A 25537-nucleotide genomic window follows, 5' to 3' on the forward strand; every position below is an offset into this window, starting at 1 on the left:
ATAAGCACCCTGAAAAACCAGTTGAAGTGTAAATTGCTATAATCTCTATCGAAAGGGACACAGGAATATTTATTAGAATTATGAAGTTATGTCTCCAGTTATCCAGAATCTCCAGTGATTAGTTTATTACAGATACATTCATCTATTTGTGAAATGACTCATGAAGGGTCATTCCAGCACTGCTCGGACTAGCAAAACTTGGAAACAACCTGGCTCCACGTGAAGAGGGTAACCGTAGGTCTGAGCGACAGTGAGAAAAGGGAAACAGCTTTTCATTGGAAATCCTATTAAATTATTTTTGAACTGTTTGAATGCATACATTAAAGCCTCAGCCAGAGGAACAATCCACTGAGGAGACCAAACCACAAAGGCCTCTGCAGCACATTCAGTACTGGAAGGCTAGGCCATATGTTCTAACTATCAGGGAGCAGGGAGAACCACTCCGGATTACTGCACTGGCTTCCTAACTGGCCTCCCTACTAATTTATTCTCAACACAGCAGCCAGAGATTCTTTTTCTTTTTCTTTTTTAAAATTTATTTATTTATTTTAAATCCAAAGATGTGCATTTGGAAGAGATTCACTGACAATTGTAGCAGAAGTGCCAATTTTTTTTTTTTGGGCTGCACCTCGAGGATTGCGGGATCTTAGTTCCCTGACCAGGGACTGAACCCAGACCCACAGCAGTGAAAGTGCTGAGTCCTAACCATTGGACCACCAGGGAATTCCCCAGAGATGATGATGATTATTTTTTAAAATATTTATTTATTTTGGCTGCACCAGATCTTAGTTGCAGCACACAGGATCTTTGCTGCGGCACGCGGACTCTTAGTTGCAGCATGCAGGCTTCTTAGTTGCGGCATGTGGGCTTCTTAGTTGCGGCGTGCATGTGGGATTTAGTTCCTCAACTAGAGATCAAACCTGGGCCCCCTGCATTGGAAGTGCGGAGTCTTACCCAATGGACCATCAAGGAAGTCCCAGAGATTCTTTTAAAATGTAAGTCAGATTCTCACTCTTCCATTCAAAACCCTACAATTGCTTCCCATCTCGGAACAAATGACAATCATTACAGTGTACTCCACTATTCCTTCCCTGTCCAGTCTCCACTGACACTTTAACCTCATATTCTACAAGCCTCTCCTCCCTCACTCCACTCTAGCAATACTAGGTTCACTCCAGCTTCAGGTAGACCATTTATATTTAGTTGCTATTTGTTTGCTATCTTCTTCTTTTGGCCTTTTGAATTGAATATTCTTACTCCAATTCATTTTTTCCATTTAACTTTTTAATCCATTTGGATTTATTTGGTATAGGATGAAAATCTGCTAATAGAGGAGCATCAGAGCCGTTTCCACCAACTAAAATTGCCTTTCAGGTCTACTGCAGATTTATATTTCCAGCTTTCACAATTCCACTGGGTTATCATTGGAATTAGATTAAACCTATGTAATGGCTGGAGGAAACTGTATCTTTTTAATATTTGGTCTTCCTCTTGAAAAACATTAGTATATCTTCATTTATTCCAGTTTTTAAAAAATCTCTTATTCAAGTTAAATAAGTTTTCTACACAGGATCAATTTATTCCAAGGCATGTGATACTTTGTTACTATTGTAGAAAATATAATGGAAAAACTTTTCCTAATAGATTTTTGCTGCTATCATTTTTACTTGTTTCCCCCAACTTTTTTTTTCCCCCAAAAGATTTCAAGCCTACAGAAAAGTTAGAATAGTTCACTGAACACCCATTTATCTATCGTTAACATTTTACCACATTTGTTCTCTATATAATTTTCTTTTTAGCTGAACCATTTGAAAGTAAGTTGTGGACACTGGGGCATTTCATCTCTGAATACTTTAAAAACATATTCTCCTATATAATCTAGTACCATCATCAATACCAAAGACGTTTAACAGAAATTTAAAGATAAACATTAATGTTAAAGTCAATATTCAATTTTCCCACTTGTCCCCCAAATGTCCTTTATAGCTGTGCTTTTCTATGCAGGATCCAATCAAAGATCATCATGCCTTGCATTTGGTTGTCATGTCTCTTTAGTCTCCTTTACTCTAGATCAGTACTCTCCCTACACCTATCCATCATCTACCTCTTCATGATATTGGCACTTTTTTGAGAGTCTAGACCATGTGTTATATATGTTTTTCCTAAGCAATCTTTATAAATACAAATGTCACTTAAGGACCTTTAAGATGCAGGTGCACTCCTTAACATAGCATATGATTCCTAGGGATCTAGGCTTACTGCCTCAAGAACTTTGTTTCCCTTCCCTTATCTGCTTCATCCTGGATGCCCTTCCTTCCACCCCTCAGCCATCTGCTAACTTTTCATCCATTAAGGCTTCACTCAAGCTTCCCTCCCCATTGCAGACTGAGGCAGATGCTACCACTTAAATCTGTGCTAATGTGACACTGTCCAAGTGTCCAAAATGCCCATTTCTCCCCTTAGACTAAGAATCCAGAGGACAGAGACACTTCCTCTCCCAGAAGGAGGCACTTAGTAAATCAGTTAAGGGATCCAAATTTTCCTTCCCTAACAGAAATTTGGAATTTTAAAGTTTTACAAATGGAATAAAAAAATAAAATTCCAGATTTATAGCGGAATATTCAAACATACAAATAGGAAAAGGGAGGAATGAAAATCCAGATCCCTTACCCTATTTCCAGCTCTAAAGTTCTCCCCCCAAACCCTTGTTTTTTGCTGCTTTGGGACTTACTGGTCACTCTTCCTTGACAGATCCCATCATTCGTGTGAGTACTGAGGGTTTCCCAACAACCCTGTTTCTAGAATCCTAAGCATTTTGGGGTTAGTAAAGGACAAGATTTATATTAGGCTCACCTTTGAAGGACTGTTGCTGAAGTAGTAGAAAATCTTTTCTCGAGGAGAAAGCATTGCTTCATTTTTATGCGGGGATATGTACACAGGATGATTTTGAGACAACTGTATTCGGCGAGGAGAGCCTGTTCTTACAAACGGATAGGGAGAGAGTGGAGGAGCATCCATCTGTTTAACAAAAAAAATTTCTAAGAAAGGTAAACGAAATTTCTAACCAGGTGCTTTTTTTTGAAAATGGTTATTTTTATTGAAAGAGTGAAGAGGTATCATAAACCAGTAGCTTTATGAATGGTAGATAGTGATGTATTAGCGGCAAAAATTAAACCTAAAGAAAACCATACAAATAGCAAACATCTAAGTGCTTTCTTTGTGCCAGTCACTGTTTTAAGCATTTTAAATACATGATGTCATTTAATCCTCACAACAGCCCTATGGGACTACTACTTCTAGTCCCATTTTATATATGAGGAAACAAGGTACAGAGGGAGTTAAATAACTTGCAGGGTCACCACAACTGGTAAGTTTTGGATAATTTGAACCTATGCAATCTGTCTCATATTACTATACTTTGTAGGGAATCCAAATATCATCTTATTCTTGTTTAATGCTTCACAACAGCAGAAATTATGTTGGTTATGCACATTATTTCTCTTAGAGACTTCCTTAGTCTTACTTAACAAAAAGAATTATTTGTAAAACTAGTTTACACAGAAGCAGCTCAAACATAAGTGATTCCTCATTCCTCACAAGTGAAAAAAGTGTGAAATAATCCTCATCAAACTTACTGCATTTGCCTGTGAGTACTTCATGGCAAATGTTTTAATTTGTTTTATGTAGATGTTGTTGTAGAACTGAATAAGGTCTCCCCTCTCCTCCTCTTCCACATCACTGTTGGCACCTGTGAGACGAGTAGGTGTAGGAGGGGCACTGCTAGGCTGTGGAACTGGCAAGGTGCTGCTTGACCTCATGACAGGACTGGAGTCTCTACTGGCTATAACCGGTGGAACAAAAAGTGTTAAACAGGAAGACTGCTACTGCAGATTGCTTTTAAAAAGAAAATTCAGTAAGGGTGAACGGCTACCTGCTCTACTTACTGAATAGCAGCAAATGGGCACTCATTCTTCATACCAAGGAGCAAAGCACAGATAAGATATTAGATACTAACTTTAGGGCTTCCCTGGTGACGCAGTGGTTAAGAATCCGCCTGCCAATGCAGGGGACAAGGGTTCAAGCCCTGGTCCAGGAAGATGCCACATGCCGCGGAGCAACTAAGCCCATGCGCCACAACTACTGAGCCTGCGCTCTAGATCCCGCAAGCCATAACTACTGAGCCCACGCACCACAACTACTGAAGCCCACGTGCCTAGAGCCCGTGCTCCGCAACAAGAGAAGCCACCGCAATGAGAAGCCCATGCACCGCAGCGAAGTGTAGCCCCAGCTCGCGGCAACTAGAGAAAGCCCACGCGCAGCAACGAAGACCCAGCACAGCCAAAAAGAAATTAATTAATTAATTAAAAAAAAATACTAACTGTACTACCTTGCTATTAATGTAGCAAGGGCTTACTGAGTAGTTTTAATTTACACCAAGCTTTCTAGGACCTGAGCCCTGCATTAAGTGGTATAAACCAACAATTCAAGATGGTGTTTCCATAGCATGGTTTCTGTTGACACGCCACATTTTTCTCAAACTCAAGTCAACAAATGCCTGCCTTCTCCATCCTTCGCTAATCCCTCTAGAGAAAAATGTTATGCACAATGTGCCTCAAAGCCATGGGATAAAGGACAAACAGCTCTGTGACTAAATTTAGAATTTGGTTTATTGTCCAACAAATCTTTTGCCAATAAAATATTTTCATAGTTTCTACAACAGTAATTTATTAATCCTTAGTCCTAGGCCTGAAAAATAAGAGAAGCTCTTAATTTCATTTTTTAAGTTCATAAAGATCCCACTTACTTCTGTCTTTGTTTAGTTCTGTTGGAGAATTCTGATGGCTTCTGCTATCACTGCTGCCAGAATTTCTTCTTTTCCTTTTCCCTTTTATCAAAACACTTCTATATACCTTTAGACAGGTCATGAGAAGGGAACAGAAACGAGTTATTTATTGAGCACATCCTGGACTATGTGACTTTGACATGTTATTTAATTCTCACAACTCCATATAGTAATAGTTTTCCTGCTCAGGGGAGGTTAATAAATGCAGCCAAGGTTACATATCTATTAAATAACAGATACAGGATTTACATCAGGGCCTGTCAGGCTTCAACTTCCAAGTACTGCCTACAGTACTACAGAGCAGTAATAATATCCAATTGTAAAATCAAGTCATTCTAAGTCAAATATCAATACAAAGATCTCACATACCTACCTACCTCTTGAAACAAATGAATAGCATTAAAGGTAAAATGAGTTTTAAAATGTCACTTAATGCTGTTTTGGTTAAATGTACAGCATTATGTTTCCTAAACCAGACTGAATTCAAGGTGACACAGAATCCAAACAGTTTCCTAATTTACATCTATCTTGTGATTATCTGAATTAAAAAGGAATCAATTATTTCACGTCATTACCTTTTGGCGAAAAGAGAACTTAAACTAATCAAGATGTGTAGCTGTCTGTTAATCAAGATGTGTTGCTGTCTGTCAATAATTAAATAAGATTAAAATAAAGACTTCCCTTAAAGTAGAATCTTAGTTTTTTATCCTGGAGAAAAGGCCACAGAATCAACTGTAGTTAACTTTTTTTGTATGCCTCAAAGACTTTGTGATCTTTATTTTCAACCATGAGAGAAAATGTAGTAAGTTACCTGGCTCCGGGCCTGTGGCTGAGTCCTATAGCAACGCATAATATTCTGGAAGGACTTGTCTTCTTTTGTGACCTGGCAAAGAATAAGAGTACTCTGAGAGACAATTTGACTTCCAGCATAATACTATGAGATGGTCCGTGAACCTGCTCCCCAGTGAAACTGGTGAAAATTATATTAAAAGACAATCATTTAAAGCCTCTGGAAATGGCCCTAAAAGGCATATAACAAATGAAGAAATATATATTCAAGAAAATCTACTAAAATTCAGTAACAACAGAGGGAATAAATGGTATTTGAGCCAAGACCTAGAATAAAAAATTATAGTAACAAAAAATTCATCAGAGGAATGAAAGACTAGATTTGAACGGCAAAAAACATATAGCAAACCTGAAGATGGAGTTGTGCAATCCAAAGAACAGAGAAAAAAAAAAGAATGAGGAAAAATGAACAGAGCTTCAGAGAAATGTGGCACACCAAGAGAGTGTGGGAGTACCAGAAGGAAGGGAGGGAGAGAAGCTGAAAGAAATGTTCAAAGAAATAAAGGCTGAAACATTCCCAAATTTATTTTAAAAACAATCTACATATCCACGAATTTTAACAAATTCCAAGTAGGACAAATGCAAAGAGCTCCATACCAAGACATATAGTAAAAAAGCTGAATGCCAAAGAAAGGGAGAATATCTTGGAAGCATCAAGAGAAAAGCAACTTTTTGCTTACTAGGAAACTCTGATAACGTAACAGAAAACTTCTCATTAGAAACTATGGAGGCTATGAGACGATGGACAAAGTAAAAACTAAGAATCCAGTATCCAACAAAGTTATCTTTCATAAATGAAAGTGAAATAAATACAATCTCACATAAACATTAAGAAAGAAAATATGCTGCTAGCAGAACCATCTTACATGAAAATATGAAGGAAAGTTCTTCATACTAAAAGTAAGTGACCCCAGGACTTCCCTGGTGGCGCAGTGGTTAAGAATCCACCTGCCAGGGGCTTCCCTGGTGGTGCAGTGGTTGAGAATCTGCCTGCCAGTGCAGGGGACACGGGTTCAAGCCCTGGTCTGGGAAGATCCCGCATGCCGCGGAGTAGCTGGGCCCGTGAGCCGCAATTGCTGAGCCTGCGCGTCTGGAGCCTATGCTCCGCAACAAGAGAGGCCACGATGGTGAGAGGCCCGTGCACCGTGATGAGGAGTGGCCCCCACTTGCCGCAACTAGAGAAAGCCCTCACACAGAAACGAAGACCCAACACAGCCAAAAAAATAAAAATAAAAAGAATCCACCTGCCAATGCAGGGGACACGGGTTCAAGCCCTGGTCCGGGAAGATTCCACATGCTGCGGAGCAACTAAGCCCATGCACCACAACTACTGAGCCCACACGCCTAGACCCTGTGCTCCACAACAAGAGAAGCCACCGCGGTGAGAAGCCCATGCACTGCAATGAAAAGCAGCCCCCGCTCGCCGCAACTAGAGAAAGCCCACGCACAGCAACGAAGACCCAACACAGCCAAATAAATAGATTAAATAAATAAATTAAATTAAATTAAAAAATAGAAGTTAAGTGACCCCACACAGTAATTCAAATACACGTGAAAAAACAAAGAGCAATGGTAAAGATCGTTATGTAACTGGAAAGACAGTATAAAATGCATATTTCTTCTCAACTGATTTTTTAAAAATTGTATAAAACATACATACATGAAGAAACGTGATATATATATTTGCCAAAAACAGCACAAAGGAGGAGATTAGGAGGAAAGCTATTCTAGGCTAAAGAAATGACTCCAGATGACAACTCAAATCCCCAGGAACCAAGAGAGAAATAAGGTAAATAAGTAAATGGTAAATAAGGTTAATATGATAAAAGCTATAAATAAATACTTGCACTCCTTTCTTCTCTCAGCTCCTTTAAAAGTCATAAAAATATTAAATAATAACAATGTGTTTTTGAATTTATAACATTTATGGATAAATATGTATAACAATACTACCACACTATAACAAAAAGGAAACAGTTACATAGAAGTAACACTTCTATATCTCACTGGAATTCAGTTAGTATAAATTTGAAGCTGGTTTTCATAAGTAAAGATGTATATGTGGGGGTTGGAGGAAGTGGGGAGATGCTGATTGAAGGGTACAGATTTCCAGTTATAAGATGAATAAATTTTGGGGAACTAATTTGCAGCATGATGACTATAGTTAACAAACTGAATTGTATACTTGAGAGTTGCTAAGAGAGTTGATCTTAAATATTCTTACTACCAAGAAAAAGTAGCTGGGTGGTAATCATAATGCAATATATACGTGTATCAAATCATCACACTGTACATTTTATACTTACACAATGTGATATGTCAACTATATATCAATAAAGATGGGGCAAAAAAAGGGGGGAGATAGAGCAAAAAAAAAAAAAAAGTATATGGTTAAGCCCCAAAGAAACCACTACGAAAAAAAAAGTTAAAAAGTCATCACTGAAATTAAAATGCCATGAATGCACGTGAAAATGAAAGCAGTAAAGGAGGAAGAGAGTATCTGAAAGACATGAGACATATATAAAAAACAAAAAGGAAAATGACAAATGTAAATCCAGTTACAACAATAATGTTAAACATGAATGGATTAAACAACAAAATCAAAGGCAGAAATTGTCAGACTAGATAAAAAAGAGATCCAACTATACTCCGTATATGAGACACACTTTACATTAAAACAAACAGATATGAAAGAAAATGATGGAAAGAAGGTATATCATGCAAACAGCAACCCTAAGAAAGCTGGGTGGCTATACAAATATCACACTACAAAACAGACTTTAAAACAAAAAATAAAAGTTACTAGAGATAAAAAGGGACATTTCATAATGATGAAGGGTCAATCCATCAGACAGGTACAACAATTAAAAACACACATGCACCTAATAACAGAGTACCAAAATATATGAAGTAAAAACTGACAGAAATGAAGGGAGAAATAGGCAATTCAATAATAATATTTAGAGAGTTCAATACCCCACTTTCAATAATGGATGGATACTAGATAGAAGATCAACAAAGAAACAGAAGACTTTAACACTATAAAAAACACTAAAAAACCTTACAGACATCTATAGAACACTCCACCCAACAACAGAATATACATTCTTCTCAAGTGCACATTGAACATTCTCCATTTTTGCTAGGCTACGAAACTTCAATAAATTTGAAAGGATTGAAGTGATTAATACAAAGTGTGTTTTTTTTTCTTTCTTTCTTTCTTTATTTTAATTTATTTATTATTTATTTATTATTTATTTTTGGCTGTGTTGGGTCTTTGTTTCTGAGCGAGGGCTTTCTCTAGTTGCGGCAAGCGGGGGCCACTCTTCATCGCGATGCGCGGGCCTCTCACTATCACGGCCTCTCTTGTTGCAGAGCACAGGCTCCAGACGCGCAGGCTCAGTAGTTGTGGCTCACGGGCCCAGTTGCTCCGCGGCATGTGGGATCTTCCCAGACCAGGGCTCGAACCCGTGTCCCCTGCACTGGCAGGCAGATTCTCAACCACTGCGCCACCAGGGAAGCCCCAAAGTGTGTTTTTTGACCACAATGGATTAAAACTAGAAATCATTAACAGAAACTTGGGAAACTCACAAATATGTTGAAATTAACACACCTAGATAACCAGTAAGTCAAATCAAAAGAGAAATTAGAAAACACTTTGAGATGAATGAAAATGAAGACACAACATACCATAACTTATGAGATGCAGCTAAAGCAGTGCTTAGAGGGAAATTTATAGCTCTTAAATGCCAATAGTAAAAAAGAAGAAAGATTAATTACCTAACCATTCATCTTAAGACACTGAAAAAAGAAGAGCAAAAACTAAGCCTAGGGAATTCCCTGGCAGTCCAGGGGTTAGGACTCGGCAATTTCACTGCCAAGGGCCTGGGTTCGATCCCTGATCAGGGAACTAAGATCCCACCAGCTGTGTGGCACAGCCAGGAAAAACAAAACAAAACAAAACAAAAAAACCCAAAACTAAGCCTAAAGCAAGCAAAAAGAAGGGAATAATAAAGATTAGAGCATATAATAATAAATGAAACCAAAATCTCGATCTTTGACAAAATCAACAAAATTGATAAACCTTCAGCAACACTGACCAAGTTAAAAAGAGAGATTGTTAAATTACTACTGACAAAGAATAAAAAGAACTAAAAGGAATATTATGAACAATTGTGTGCCAACAAATTAGAAAGCCCAGAGGAAACAGACAAATTCCTAGGAAGACATACACTACCAAAACTGATTCTAGAAGAAACAGACAATCTGAATAGACTCATAACAAGAAAAAGAATCATCCATCAATAAACTACCCATAAAGAAAAGCATAGGTCCCAAACGTTCATTGATCAGAAAGTGAAATATGGTTAAGATAGCAGTATTCCCCAAATTGATCTACAGATTCAACATAATCTCTATCTGAACCCCACCTGACATTTTTGTGACAGGAAGTCAGAATTGACAAATTCATAAAGAATTCCAAGGGATTTAGACTAGCCAAACAAACCTTGAAAAAGAAGAAAAAAGTTACCAATTTTAAAACTTGAAACGTTTGTTTTAAAATGGGTAATGTTATGGGAGTTTCGCCTCAATAAATTATTTTTAAAAACAAAGTCAGATAATAAAAAGTGTTGATGAGAATGTGGAGAAATAAAGACCTTCATATACTATCAGTGGAAATTTAAAACGGTGCAATGACTCAAATAGTTAAACACAGAGTTTACCATATGACCCAGCAATCCACTCCAAGGTATATACAGAAGCAAAATGAAAAGATGTCCACGTAGAAACTTGTATACAAATATTCATAGCAGCGTTATTTTTAATAGCCCCAAAGCAGAAATAATCTAAATGTCCATTACTGATGAATGGTAAACAAAATATCATATATTCATACAATGGAATATCATATTCCAAAACTGACTGTGGTAATTGTCACACGTATCTATGAATGTACTAAAATCCACTGAGCTGTGCATTTTAAATGAGTGAATTTTATCTCAATAAAGCTGTTAAAAGTGTTCTGAGAGTAAGGAAGTAGCAGCTTTACTTTTTCCTTTAAATTCCTAATGGTACTCACCTTTGCCATCACATAAATGGCACACATTAACAACTGGTCCAGATGTCTGTCCATCATAAGTTCAGGACACTGAATTATGGAGAATTCAAAGCAGGTCCAGATTTTTTTCCTCAGTTCATCTGAAATATCCAATTTAGCACAAAGGTCCCGAAGACGGACACCTGCTAAGTGATAAACCTAGTAGATAAACAAAAATATCTCAAACTTTGTTTATCTAACTCTTGAATTTCCCAAGCTCTAGAACTGGTAAGGGTACATTTTTCTTTAGAAAAATTACCTTTCTAAAGAAAAGCGATAAAGAGCTGGTCTTCCTGGGTCTAATGTTGCTGCTGGTTAAAGGCAGGCCTTGTTTCTGCTGTTGTCCACCTGGGGAAATCTGTTGAATGGCCACCTGACCAGGGACTTGCAAGGTCGTTCCTGTCACCTGTTGAGAGCTTAAGCTTCCAGCCAGGGCCTGAGCACTGAGGGGCTGGATGGAACCAGTCACAGCTTGTGCCTGCCCCCCAACATTGACTTGGACTGGAAAGAATGTTATTCCTCCATTTTCATTGGCAATGCCTAAAATTTGTTTCAGAGAAAAAAAGCATGAAGAAAATGCTGATACTATAAGATTCTCCAGGCAGAGGATTTCAATTATTTCCCCTCCCAACCCCTTTCCCCCACTCTTCTCTCATATCATCATTCCAGCCAAATCTCGAGTAACTTTCTAATAAGTGCCACAGAGAAGGAATGCAATATTCAACTCTGCCTTCCTTACCTTGTACAGGAATAGTCACTGTTTGTCCATTGTTGGCTGTGACAGTGGCTGTTGCCATGGTGACCAAAGTCTGTCCAGGAACTGGTGTGACAGAAACAGCCTCCCCAGACACATTCTGCACAGGGACAGCATTGACTAGAGGCTGTGGGGGGATGCGGCCAGGTGTCCCTCCATCAGTGGGGCTATCATTCTCAACAAATAGCCGCCTTCTGGTAGAGCTGGCTGTTGGAGAACTGTACCTATCGTATAATGTGGTTGGAGACGTTATGCCTAGGGTTAAAAAAAAAAATCATTTAACTCAAGGAGACAGATCTGACTTCCATCCTAGAAGTGATGTTCACAACTAATTAGTGTTTGAAATAGTATATAATCAAAAAACAAAAATTACAGGAGTCACGTCATAGCTACATTCAATGAATGAAAATTCAACTGAATACTATTAAGAGCACAATTTAAAGGATTTTTCTCTATGTGTCTCACAGTGTTCCCTTCTTCACTCCACCTTCTGCTAAATCAAACTAGACTTTGCCCTCTACTACCACAGGGTCCTGAGGACTGAGGGGCAATTTAAATAATTTTCTACCATATTCAATTTCTACAGAACACTCATGTAAGATGTGATTTCACTGTAAAGATACTACTTGATAAGAAGACTTGATGGATTTGGTATTACTATGTGTTATCTGGGAGCATTTACCCCCTGTTTTATGCATTTTCATCTTTGCCATTTTTTACATGTAGAAAGTTACTAAAATTCAATTTGGTTCTTTAGCAAGAATGGACATACATGTTTTGGATTCAATTAAGCTTAGTTTATTTTTTTTTTAAACAACTTTACTGAGATATAATTCACACATATTTCACCCACTTAAATTGTACAATTCAGTGGTTCTGGGTATATTACTAGCTTTCTAAAATTGTGGTAAAATACGTATAGCATAGGACTTGGCATTTCACCCGCTGTTAAGTGTACAGCTCAGCGGCACTGCATTCACAGTGCTGTGCAAACACCACCACCATCTTTTCCAAAGCTTTTTCAACATCCCACACAGAAACTCTGCTAACCATTATAGTTAAGTATTCACACCGCTGTATGAATTTTTGAGAGGCATCCCTTTCCCTCTTCCATGTCCAGCTGTAAAAACTGCACATCACTGGGTTTTAAATATTAAAATCTATGTAGGGAGTTCATAAGAGGACTGACAGGAGTAGTTCTGACAGACTGTGGCTTAACATTATAATTTCCTGGTGATACAAAAGCAAATAAATGTACTAGATTTATATTTGGAACAAAGCTGCAGAGTTAGGAAGAATACATTAATTATGATCCTTATCTCTGGATAAACAACAAGGTCCTATTGTATAGCACAGGGAACTATATTCAATATCCTGTGATAAACCATTATGAAAAAGAATATGTATAACTGAGTCACTTTGCTATACAGCAGAAATTAACACAACATTGTAAATCAACTATACTTCAATAAAATTTTTTAAAAAGTGTTTCAAGGACTTCCCTAGTGGTCCAGTGGTTAAGACTCCACGCTTCCAACGCAGGGGACACAGGTTTGATCCCTGGCTGGGGAACTAGGATCCCACATACCGCGTGGCACGGCCAAAAAAAAAAAAAGTGTTTCAAATTATGATCATTATCTCGTAAAATATTAAAAGACCTCATGAAAATGGAGAAGTGATAAGTACAAAAAAATGAAGTTTAAAGTCAAGTCCTAATCCATTGATTAGGGAAGGAAAAACTCTACAGAAATAGGACTGAGGAAGACCAGCTATCAGATCTATGGGTCTGAGTGGATAATAAGCAGAAAAATAAACCATTAAGCCATTATGCCTCCTCTTTCAAAAATGAGTAAGTTTTCATATAGATCATCCCTATTCATTGAGTATGCACTGACACAGAGTGATTCCTCATTTTAAAACTGATCTTTCTTCTATAGCCAGTGCTTATCAATTACATTAAAAAGTTGATCTAGAAACAAGAATATCCTTCTAATGGAATCCAAGGATTTAGAACTCTCTGGATTTACAGAATTGCTTTTTTAAAAAGTAGTTTTATCTGAAGTATGTAAACTTAAACGTTGCACCTGGCAGATGTTATAAAGAACTGCCTAAAATGTAACCAGATGAAAAGCAAAACTTCCCTTTTCTGTACCTCAGGGCCAGCAATGCTGTTGTATTAACCAGGGTAGCACTGCTCAACTGACAGGAGTCAAAGCTGAACATGCTTGGGAATTCCCTGGCAGTCCAGTGGTTAGGACTTGGTGCTTTCACTTCCAGGGCCAGGGTTCAGTCCCTGGTCAGGGAACTATGATCCCATAAGCTGCAAGGCGCAGCTACAAAAAAAAAAAAAAAGGCTGAACATGCTCAGGCCATTCAGTCCTCTTAACTCAATGGCTCATCTGTACCTAATTAGATCATACACTCTACCTTTAAGAAGATTTTTCTGTTTCTTTCGATTTTAAAAGTAATACATATTCATCTTAAAAAATTTACAGAAATCACCTAGAATTCTATTACCCAACAATAATCATTAATAGTTTGGTTTTTCCATGTCAGCCCTTTTGCATGCTTATAGAAAAAAATACACTTAAAAAAGAGGAATCACATTAATATACAGCATTCTATTTTAAAAGACAATTGACTTTTCAACGCATTTTCCTGTGTTCTTTAATATTTTTCAAAAGCATTAAAGTGATCCATGTGGTACTATAATGCACAGAATATTTTCTTCTATATACATCCTACTAACTTCACTTGTAGTTTTAGATGGAATTTAAATCTCCAGATGCTAGGCCCCAAAATACTTCCCTTAATATTTTAAACTTACTTCTTCCAAGTCCTCCAGCATCAGCACGAACTTCACTCACCCTTCTGGGAGTCAAAGGGGAGCCAGCAATACAAATTTCATCCGCTCTTTCCAGGTTCTGAGGTGGCATGACCTATTAGGGAATGTTTACACAGGATGCCATTATTCAAAAAAGTATTGTAATTAGAAATATAATAATAATCTAAGGCAAAAGAAAACTATCTTGGCTCATCAGTTATGCCACCTAAATAAAATCCCCTGTCTTTTCCACTTTCATACTGAAGTTAAAAAAAATTCTGGCAGGCTTAAAAAATTCAAACCTAATAATTGGATACTAAATATAAATTAACCTTCATTACTGATTTGGAGAATTAGACAACCATTTTAAGGTATAGAAACCTGATTAGAAAATCAAGAAAGAACACTGAATTCTTACTCTGTCACTGAAACCCTGGGGCAGTCACAAATTATTTCTGACTCTTGGTTCCTCTTAGATATAGGGGTGATTGTACCAAATTAAACCCAGCTATTACCCTCCCATACTCATGAGGAAGATGCTAAGTTTAACTGTGGTCGGTGAAAGAGAATTATGAATAGACTAGATATTGATATACTTTTATCATAGAAAGAGGTTAACATCTTTTCACAAACCTCTTCGCATGTAGGAACTCTGTTTTCATTGTCTCTAATTCTGTCCCATAGTGGAGACTCTGGTTTCCACGCCAAATGATCCAAGATCTGTTCTTCAATCTGATTAAGGTGTTTTACCACTTCTCTACAAAGGCCATCTTCTGCTCTAATGAATACTTCTATCACCTGAAATTTTTTAAAATGTCTTGGTTTGCTTAGTAATAATAATTTTTTAACAAAAAAAATTGTTCAAGTGCAAAAGCAAAATCGGTAAACTTAAGTTTTTTTTACATATTTATAGAAACAAGTCAATTTATCAAAAATTACAAGTTTAAAGAATAATACTATTTTGAAACAGCTGCTCTTCCTTTCACTATCTTTATAAATAATTATTTAAACTGCATGTATGAATTATATAAAATCTTTGGATAGTGATACATTTCAAAAATCTTTAAATTAAAAATTTCAAAAATCTTTAAAAAACATGCCTTGTCTATTGAGATTAAGAAACATTACTCAAAACTTCATATTTATTTTTTTATAAATTTATTTATTTATTATTATTCTTTTTGGCTGCATTGGGTCTTTGTTGCTGCACATGGGCTTTCTCTGGTTGCAGTGAGCAGGGGTTACTCTTCACTGTGGCGTGCGGGCTTCTCATTGCGGTGGCGTCTATTGTTGCACGGGCTCTAGGCGCACGGGCTTCAGTAGATGTGGCACATGGGCTCAGTAGTTGTGGCTCGTGGGCTTAGCTGCTCTGCGGCAGGTGGGATCTTCCCGGACCAGGGCTCGAACCCGTGTCCCCTGCATTCGCAGGCAGATTCTTAACCGCTACGCCACCAGGGAAGTCCCAAAATTTCACATTTAAAAACTCTGAACATTCAGTCTATGCCACTATAAAAATTAGTTTTGACTAATGTAGGAGAATTAAATCCATACACTAAATCAATATTAAGAGGGAAACCAGGGCTTCCCTGGTGGCGCAGTGGTTGAGAATCTGCCTGCCAATGCAGGGGACACGGGTTCGAGCCCTGGTCTGGGAAGATCCCACATGCCGCGGAGCAACTAGGCCCGTGAGCCACAACTACTGAGCCTGCGCGTCTGGAGCCTGTGCTCCGCAACGAGAGAGGCCGCAATAGTGAGAGCCTCGCACACTGCGATGAAGAGTGGCCCCCGCTTGTCGCAACTAGGGAAAGCCCTCGCACAGAAACGAAGACCCAACACAGCCATAAATAAATTAATTAATTAAAAAAAAAAAGAATTCTTTAAAATAAAAAAAAAAGAGGGAAACCAAATCAATGCTATAACTCTGTGCCTCTATATAACATGTGAAAAGAAGTTGTTTTTTTTTTTTTGAAAGACACTTTCATTTAATTTTCATAAAATAAAAAAGAAGGTTGTGGGGATTTCCCTGGTGGTCCAGTGGTTAAGAATCTGCCTTCCAATGCATGGGACACAGGTTCGATCCCTGGTCGGGGAACTAAGATCCCACGTGCCACAGGGCAACTAAGCCTGTGCACCACAACTACTGAGCCTGCACGCCTCAATGAAAGATCTCGCATGCCGCAACGAAGATCCCGCATGTCGCAACTAAGACCCGACACAGCCAAATAAATAAGTCAATATTTTTTTTAAAAAAAGAAGGTTGCTATCACGATTAGCGAGTGATGTGTTTGCTACTTTTCTAAAACCTCCTTAGCTCATAAAATGAAAGTATTCTAAAAGACTTTACCAGATAAAAGGAGGAATTATATGAAACTTTTACACAAAATAGGTTTATATAATACATTGAAAGAATATATATAGTTCTTAAGACTCCTATTTCTTCTCTGCTCCCCATTTAGAGTGGAAATTATTAAATATGTAATTAAAAATAGAAGAAATGTACTCATATATTAAAATTAATTAGATGGCTAACCACAGGAAGTGGATCTCATCTATAATTTCCTCATCAGTTTCAGATTTTTAAAAATACCTTGTAAAAATGATAAAGTGGTACATCAAATATTTCAGTAATACATGGAAAATTCCCAGGAGGCTTATAAGAAAAAGTGACGACCTCAAGGCAGCAGGCCAAGAGCGATCTGTGGAATGCATCTTGTTCCAGAATGCCCTATTAAAAAAACAAAGCTTTAACATTTAGAAACCTTTATATACCCTTCTGTATGTTTTCAAAATAAAAAAATTGTCCTAAAACAGCCTTTTAAATTCCTACATCCATATATAGCCATATACTATTTTTATTGAAGTACAATTGATTCACAATATTATATTAGTTTCAGGTATACAGCCTAGTGATTCAGTATTTCTGCAGATTATACTCTAAATAAAGTTATTACAAGATAATGCCTATAATTGACTGTGCTATACAATATATCCTTGTTGCTTATCTATTTTTATACATAGTAGTTAGTATCTGTTAATCCCATACGCCTAATTTGCCCCTTCCCCCTTCCCTCTCCCCTTTGATAACCCAAGTTTGTTTTCTATATATGTGAGCCTGTTTCTGTTTCGCATATTTTTTAGATTCCATATGTAAGTGATATCATACTGTATTTTTCTTTCTCTGTTTGATTTATTTCACTAAGCATAATATTCTCTAGGTCCATCCATGTTGCTGCAAATGGCAGAATTTCACTCTATTTTATGGCTCAGTAACATTCCATTGTATACACAGCCATATTTTTATATAGAATAAGATAAGTGTAAATAGTTACAAGGAGTTAGAACAATTATTTGTCAATTTTACAATTTTCTCTAAAATGTTATTTAAAAATTAATTTAAAAAAATTATTTTTATTGATGTCATTAAAAGTAATATCACTTGTACAATCTAGAAAAATTATCTTAGCCAAAGATCAATGGTTGAATATTTATGTTAAATTCCTATATAGTCAATACTCAATTTATTCTATACATGGCTTGAATTAAAACTCTATGTTATTTAAAAACCTCAATTAAGGTTAAGTCTGAATGTTTTAATCCTTGACTACAGAGTCTTACTACCCACAGAAACTGCTGCAATGAGAAACACTAAGCGGGGGACTGGAGGTAAGAGGACTCAGAACACAAGTTTCCTTAGATGCCAATCTTATTCCCTCAAAGCCATATATTATTTTTTCAATAATGGCTTTTTTTTTGGTGGGTGGGGCTGAAAGGAAACTACATTTTATTGTGGTGCTCAGTACATTAGCTATTTACTCACAGATAAATCCATGTCTCCCAGTCTTTTTTGTTCCTGCTCAATAACAGATTCTAATACTTTATAGTAAAGCATCTCTGCAAAACGAAAATGTTTGCTGGCAATTTCTGCATAAATAATAGAAAACACAAAAATCACATGCAAAGAACATAAATACTGTGGAAAATGAGGGTCCATCCCCCATCCCCTACCGCAGAATAAAATTTAAAAACCAACCCAACACTTCATATACACGCACTTCCTACAGTTGCTATTTCAATTATCCCTAAGATTCCTTAATTTCTTCTTCATGGTAACACTGAAATTTTCTAAAATTGTGAAATGAAATTTGCACATAAAAACTGCAATAGCATTCCATCAAGATTCACACTTTTTTTTTTTTTTGTATTTTGAATAGAGCAGCTCTATGCTAAGAGGTATGTAATTGGTTTATTATTCCACTCCTACTTGGTATTCATACTTCATGACATCAAATAACTCCAGTGGGTCTGGGCATGTAACAACTATTATATTCTGTCCTTGTTCTTAACATTTTGAAGAATCACTATAGCTCTATACTGAAAATCCAGTCTACAAATGAAAACCAAAGATTTTTTTAAAGTGCCAGAAGTCCAACATAATAAAGATTATCAGTCTAAAATTTCTCTCTTATTGAGAATGGCTCAGAAATCAGTTGGTTGACAGAAAAGTTGGACATCCATATTCTGGCCCTCAGTCTAAAGTCAAATTTTTTCTTCATATTTCTGACCCGGTTTCCAAGAAAGGAATGCATGTAGTTAAATTTCAAAGATGAGAACAATATAGATAATATTAAGCCTTACCTTTAGCACAATTACTGATATCCTCATCTGGCTGGGAATGCTGAGAATATATTTCATACATTTCTTTCAATCTGTTGGCTATAGCCTGGGTTGGATCTCTGGAACACGTCCTAAAAAAATAAGAAGAAATTATCTGATTTAAAGGTTTTGTCAAGTCACAAAGTGATAAACTATTTACAACTCTGTAATTTCAGAGTAATTTTAACCTGTAAATATAAAATACTTCAAACAGAAACTATACACTTCCCTATTAATCCAGGAGATCCCATAATTCCTTATCAAAGGTGTTAGTATTACCATTTGAATGAAAAAATATTTCTTTCATGGAGCTGTACCTTTTACTGCAGTTAAGTTTAGCAACTTTGACCGGTGCCTATTTGATGTGCGTGACCCACCTAGCCTACACATCTGCAATCACTGATGACAAACAAAATTGCCCTCAACTGTTTCCCTAGAGGGCAGTACAACTCTTATTAAGAACTCCTAGAAGAAAATGGAATGAAGGGGTATATGATCTATACTACAACAAACTTATATAAATCATTACTGGCATTCTACATTTTTTCCTCTAAAATGAAGTTTATTTCATTGATTTTTTTTTTTTTTTTTTGCTAGAAAGGCAATATATGTTCAATGCAGAAGCATAATACAGATGATCACCACGTGGGCTTTTGTAACAACTATGTCTTTATCTCGATCATAAACATAAATATTCTCTGTAAAAATGCAGCATGTTTAGAAAATTATAAAGGAAATATAATCAATTATAATCCTGGTAGAGATGGCTACTGAATATCATATGCAAGCAGAATTTTATTTATGAACGTACACACAGGTTACAAAAACAGGACCCTTTGGTTTTACCTAGTATCTACTGGCAATATTTAACTCCACTAATGGTTATTTAAGATTAAAGAAGCTGCTACTCCTAGTTAGAGACTGTAAAGAGATCTGGAAGACATAACAGTTAAGACAGGCTTCTAAAATGTATTTATAAAATGCTTCTGAATTCTAGGTAGACAAGGTCCATCTGAGAAATATGACTTAGGAAGAGGCCATACAGACAAACCCTGTTGGGTGTCAATCACAATCAAGTTTATGAATAAAGTAGACTTCATGAAAATGTACAGGAAAATTAGTCACCCTTGGTATTTAATGAGTCTAGCTATGAGTGGGAAATTACTGTATGTTTATACAGGGCTTTCTTACACCATACCACCAGAAATCAAATTGGCTCCTATAGAGTCTACATCATTAAATCATAAATTTTTAGGAACAGGAGCAGTCTTGGAGGTAATTTTGTCAAATAAATTTACCAAACATTATGCACAGGTAATGAAATTCAGTCTATTGTGTTTTTCACTAACGCTCCCTGATATTCCTACTAGTATCAGACGGATCAAAGGAACTAAAGGTAGTTGACTTCCTTTTCAGGCTAAGGGTGTTTCATAAAACTTAGAAAGTTACAGTGGTTTTACATTGGTTATGAATCTAACTGGCTATCTTTTCAAATCTGACCAACCCTTCAGAAATTTGCTCAGGTCCAATCCTCTTCCTGAAGCCCTTTGACAAACACCCATCTTTACAGATCCCCCGCTTCCCTGAAATCTTAAGAGAGAACAACTGGCAATAGATAGTTTGGTGCTTTATTCTACAGTTACTATCTCCTGAACTATGTTAAAAAAAATCTGAGAGCTATGGACTGAATGTTTGTGTTGCCCCCCTCCTTACCCCCTGCCCCAAATTCATATGTTGAAATCTAATCCCCAATGTGATGGTGTATGGAGGTGGGTTTGGGAGGGATTAGGTCATGAGGGCGGAGTCCTCATGAATGGAATTAGAGCCCTTATAAAGGAGACCCTAGAGAGTTCCTTTGCCTCCTTCTGCTACATGAGGACACAGCAAAAGTCAGCTATCTATGAACCAGGAAGCAGTCCTCACCAGACACTGAATCTGTTAGCACCTTGATCTTGGACTTCCAGCCTCTAGAACTGTGAGAAATTTATTTCTGTTGTTTATAAGCAGTCTACCATATTCTGTTATAGCAGCCCAAGAAGACTAAGATACTGAGAAAAAAAGGGTCATTTTCTATTCATATGTTTTATATTGCTATGTCCTCTAAGGACTAACAACAGAACTGAGCATGCAATTGATATAAAATTATCAATGGGTGAATTAAGGCACATTGGGTGAAAAATTAAAATAGAAAATTGGAAAACAGTCAACAACCAAATCTTAGAAGGCAAGAAGGGCTCAAACTAACCTTAGAATCTGTTCCAGTTTCTCACTTGGTGCATTCCTGAGGCCTGTGAGCATGGTGTGAAGACGACTCAAGCTATGTGTAGCTGTGGAAACTGGAGTCACACAAGGGCTGTTACCCTTAATGTACCTCACACCAGTAAGTGGGGTAGAGATCCTAAGTGCTTTAGACTACAGAGGAGGAAAAAGAACATTATTTTAGGTCAAAAAGACCTAAATTACTTTCAGTTACTTCATGAATGGGAATTTCAAGCTAATCAGAACTTTATATTATCAATAAATATTAGTGATTTCTGTCACCATTCTTGGAATTTAAACGTTACACCACCAAGAGCCACCACTATCCATGTGAAATTGTGTGAAAGGACAATCTGCACTTTAGCCAACTAAGAAGTTTGTCTCTTAAAAGTTAAATGTTTATGGGAATTCCCCGGCGGTCCAGTGGTTAGGACTCCACACTTTCACTGCCGAGGGCCCAGTTTCAATCCCTGGTCAGGGAACTAAGATCCCACCAACCACACTGGGTGGCACAGCCAAAAAAAAGAAGTAAAAATTTAAAAAAAGGTTAAATGTTTAAGATAAGGCATAGTTCCCTATTACTCCTCCTTCAAAACTTAAGCTTGGGGCTTCCCTGGTGGCGCAGTGGTTGAGAATCTGCCTGCTAATGCAGGGGACACGGGTTCGAGCCCTGGTCTGGGAGGATCCCACATGCCGCGGAGCAACTAGGCCCGTGAGCCACAACTACTGAGCCTGCGCGTCTGGAGCCTGTGCTCCGCAACAAGAGAGGCCGCGATAGTGAGAGGCCTGCGCACCGCGATGAGGAGTGGCCCCCGCTCGCCACAACTAGAGAAGGCCCTAGCACAGAAACGAAGACCCAACACAGCCAAAACTAAATAAATAAAGTAGTTATTAATTAAAAAAAAAAAAAAAACTTAAGCTTGAAGACAAAAATAAGCATGAAAATATTAAGGCTATCTCTGACAAACAGAATTTCACCATTCCCATCTACTGCTATTTTTGTAATTACTCAAAGACTGACAAAAGAAAGCTGAGAATAAATCTGGCCCAAATGAAATCCATGATTTAACAAAAGCTCATCTAAATAATCAAATTTGGACTGCCCTGGTGGCACAATGGTTAAGAATCCGCCTGCCAATGCAGGGGACATGGGTTCAAGCCCTGGTCCGGGAAGATCCCACATGCCGTGGAGCAACTAAGCCCGTGCGCCACAACTACTGAGCCTGCGCTCTAGAGCCTGTGAGCCACAACTACTGAGCCCACGTGCCACAACTACTGAAGCCTGCGTGCCTAGAGCCCATGCTCCACAACAAGAGAATCCACCACAATGAGAAGCCCGCAAAGTGCAAAAAAGAGTAGCCCCAGCTCGCCACAACTAGAGAAAGCCCACATGCAGCAACGAAGACCCAACGCAGCCAAAAATTAATTAATTAATTAATTTATAAAAAAAATAAAAAATAATCAAATTTGCTTCACAGAGAGGATAAAACAAACATTCTTAGATGCAGAATACAACCTGATGCAGATAAGCCTTCTTCAGTCTTCTTGCCCTTCTTTACCTTTAGTTACTAGAACCTATCAGTTTTTCCCCCCAAAGCAGACAGATCTTCAGAGAAATAAGTTTAAGTGAAATTCTTGAACACAAATATGAAAAAGATATAACTTAACGTCAAGAATTTAAGCATGAATACATAGGCTATAAATTTAAGAAAACTGAAATCATATCAAGTATCTTTTCCGACCACAACGCTATGAGACTAGATATCAATTACAGGAAAAGATATGTAAAAAATACAAACACATGGAGGCTAAACAATACACTATTTAATAACCAAGAGATCACTGAAGAAATCAAAGAGGAAATAAAAAAATACCTAGAAACAAGTGACAATGAAAACATGACGACCCAAAACCTATGGGATGCAGCAAAAGCAGTTCTAAGAGGGAAGTTTATAGGAATACAATCCTACCTCAAGAAACAAGAAACATCTCAAATAAACAACCTAACCTTACACCTAAAGCAATTAGAGAAAGAAGAATTAAAAAAACCCCAATGTTAGCAGAAGGAAAGAAATCAAAAAGATCAGATCAGAAATAAATGAAAAAGAAATGAAGGAAACGATAGCAAAGATCAATAAAACTAAAAGCTGGTTCTTTGAGAAGATAAACAAAATTGATAAACCATTAGCCAGACTCATCAAGAAAAAAGGGAGAAGACTCAAATCAATAGAATTAGAAATGAAAAAGGAGAAGTAACAACTGACACTGCTGAAATACAAAGGATCATGAGAGATTACTACAAGCAACTATATGCCAAAAGAATGGACAACCTGGAAGAAATGGACAAATTCTTAGAAATGCACAACCTTCCGAGACTGAACCAGGAAGAAATAGAAAATATAAACAGACCAATCACAAGCACTGAAATTGAAACTGTGATTAAAAATCCTCCAACAAACAAAAGCCCAAGACCAGATGACTTCACAGGCAAATTCTATCATTTAGAGAAGAGATAACACCTATCCTTCTCAAAATCTTCCAAAATATACCAGAAGGAGGAACACTCCCAAACTCATTCTACAAAGCCAGCTCCACCCTGATACCAAAACCAGACAAAGATGTCACAAAGAAAGAAAACTACAGGCCAATATCACTGATGAACATAGATGCAAAAATCCTCAACAAAATACTAGCAAACAGAATCCAACAGCACATTAAAAGGATCATACACCATGATCAAGTGGGGTTTATCCCAGGAATGCAAGGATTCTTCAATATACGCAAATCAATGTGATACACCATATTAACAAATTGAAGGAGAAAAACCATATGATCATCTCAATAAATGCAGAGAAAGCTTTCAACAAAATTCAACACCCATTTATGATAAAAACCGTCCAGATAATAGGCATAGAGGGAACTTTCCTCAACATAATAAAGGCCATATATGACAAACCCACAGCCAACATCGTCCTCAATGGTGAAAAACTGAAACCATTTCCACTAAGATCAGGAACAAGACAAGGTTGCACACTCTCACCACTATTATTCAACATAGTTTTGGAAGTTTTAGCCACAGCAATCAGAGAAGAAAAAGAAATGAAAGGAATCCAAATGGGAAAAGAAGAAGTAAAGCTGTCACTGTTTGCTGATGACATGATACTATACATAGAGAATCCTAAAGATGCTAGCAGAAAACTACTAGAGCTAATCAATGAATTTGGTAAAGTAGCAGGATACAAAATTAATGCAAAGAAATCTCTTGCATTCTTATACACTAATGACGAAAAATCTGAAAGTGAAATTAAGAAAACACTCCCATTTACCACTTCAACAAAAAGAATAAAATATCTAGGAATAAACCTACCTAAGGAGACAAAAGACCTGTATGCAGAAAATTATAAGACACTGATGAAAGAAATTAAAGATGATACAAATAGATGGAGAGATATACCATGTTCTTGGATTGGAAGAATCAATATTGTGAAAATGACTCTACTACCCAAAGCAATCTACAGAGTCAATGCAATCCCTATCAAACTACCAATGGCACTTTTCACAGAACTAGAACCAAAAATTTCACAATTTGTATGGAAACACAAAAGACCTCGAATAGCCAAAGCAATCTTGAGAAAGAAAAACAGAGCTGGAGGAATCAGGCTCCCTGACTTCAGACTATACTACAAAGCTACAGTAATCAAGACAGTATGGTACTGGCACAAAAACAGAGATATAGATCAATGGAACAGGATAGAAAGCCCAGAGACAAACCCACGCACATATGGTCACCTTATCTTTGATAAAGGAGGCAAGAATATACAATGGAGAAAAGACAGCCTCTTCTATAAGTGGTGCTGGGAAAACTGGACAGGTACATGTAAAAGAATGAAATTAGAACACTCCCTAACACCATACACAAAAATAAACTCAAAATGGATTAAAGACCTAAATGTAAGGCCAGACACTATAAAACTCTTAGAGGAAAACATAGGCAGAACACTCTATGACATCTATCACAGCAAGATCCTTTTTGACCCATCTCCTAGAGAAATGGAAATAAAAACAAAAATAAACAAATGGGACCTAATAAAACTTAAAGGCTTTTGCACAGGAAAGGAAACCATAAACAAGATGAAAAGACAAGCCTCAGAATGGGAGAAAATATTTGCAAATGAAGCAACTGACAAAGGACTAATCTCCAAAATTTAGAAGCAGCTCATGCAGCTCAATATCAAAAAAACAAAGAACCCAATCCAA

General features: G+C 37.2%; 1 protein-coding gene across 1 annotated transcript in view; it reads right to left on the bottom strand.

Moving 5' to 3' along the window:
* Positions 1-25537, bottom strand: part of RBL2 (RB transcriptional corepressor like 2) — a 51089-nt gene that overhangs the window by 7628 nt on the left and 17924 nt on the right. The window contains exons 9-21 of the mRNA XM_007167600.2: positions 21267-21433; positions 19004-19113; positions 18186-18289; positions 16956-17093; positions 15002-15166; positions 14372-14483; positions 11530-11799; positions 11050-11330; positions 10773-10949; positions 5655-5726; positions 4805-4910; positions 3636-3841; positions 2854-3018 (exon numbers count right to left, since the gene is read on the bottom strand). Of these exons, the coding sequence (XP_007167662.2) occupies positions 2854-3018; positions 3636-3841; positions 4805-4910; positions 5655-5726; positions 10773-10949; positions 11050-11330; positions 11530-11799; positions 14372-14483; positions 15002-15166; positions 16956-17093; positions 18186-18289; positions 19004-19113; positions 21267-21433 (2073 nt within the window). The remainder of the gene's footprint in view (positions 1-2853; positions 3019-3635; positions 3842-4804; positions 4911-5654; positions 5727-10772; positions 10950-11049; positions 11331-11529; positions 11800-14371; positions 14484-15001; positions 15167-16955; positions 17094-18185; positions 18290-19003; positions 19114-21266; positions 21434-25537) is intronic.

The sequence above is a fragment of the Balaenoptera acutorostrata genome, chromosome 19 (genome assembly GCF_949987535.1).
Source record: "Balaenoptera acutorostrata chromosome 19, mBalAcu1.1, whole genome shotgun sequence".
In the NCBI taxonomy this organism is placed as follows: Eukaryota; Metazoa; Chordata; class Mammalia; order Artiodactyla; family Balaenopteridae; genus Balaenoptera; species Balaenoptera acutorostrata.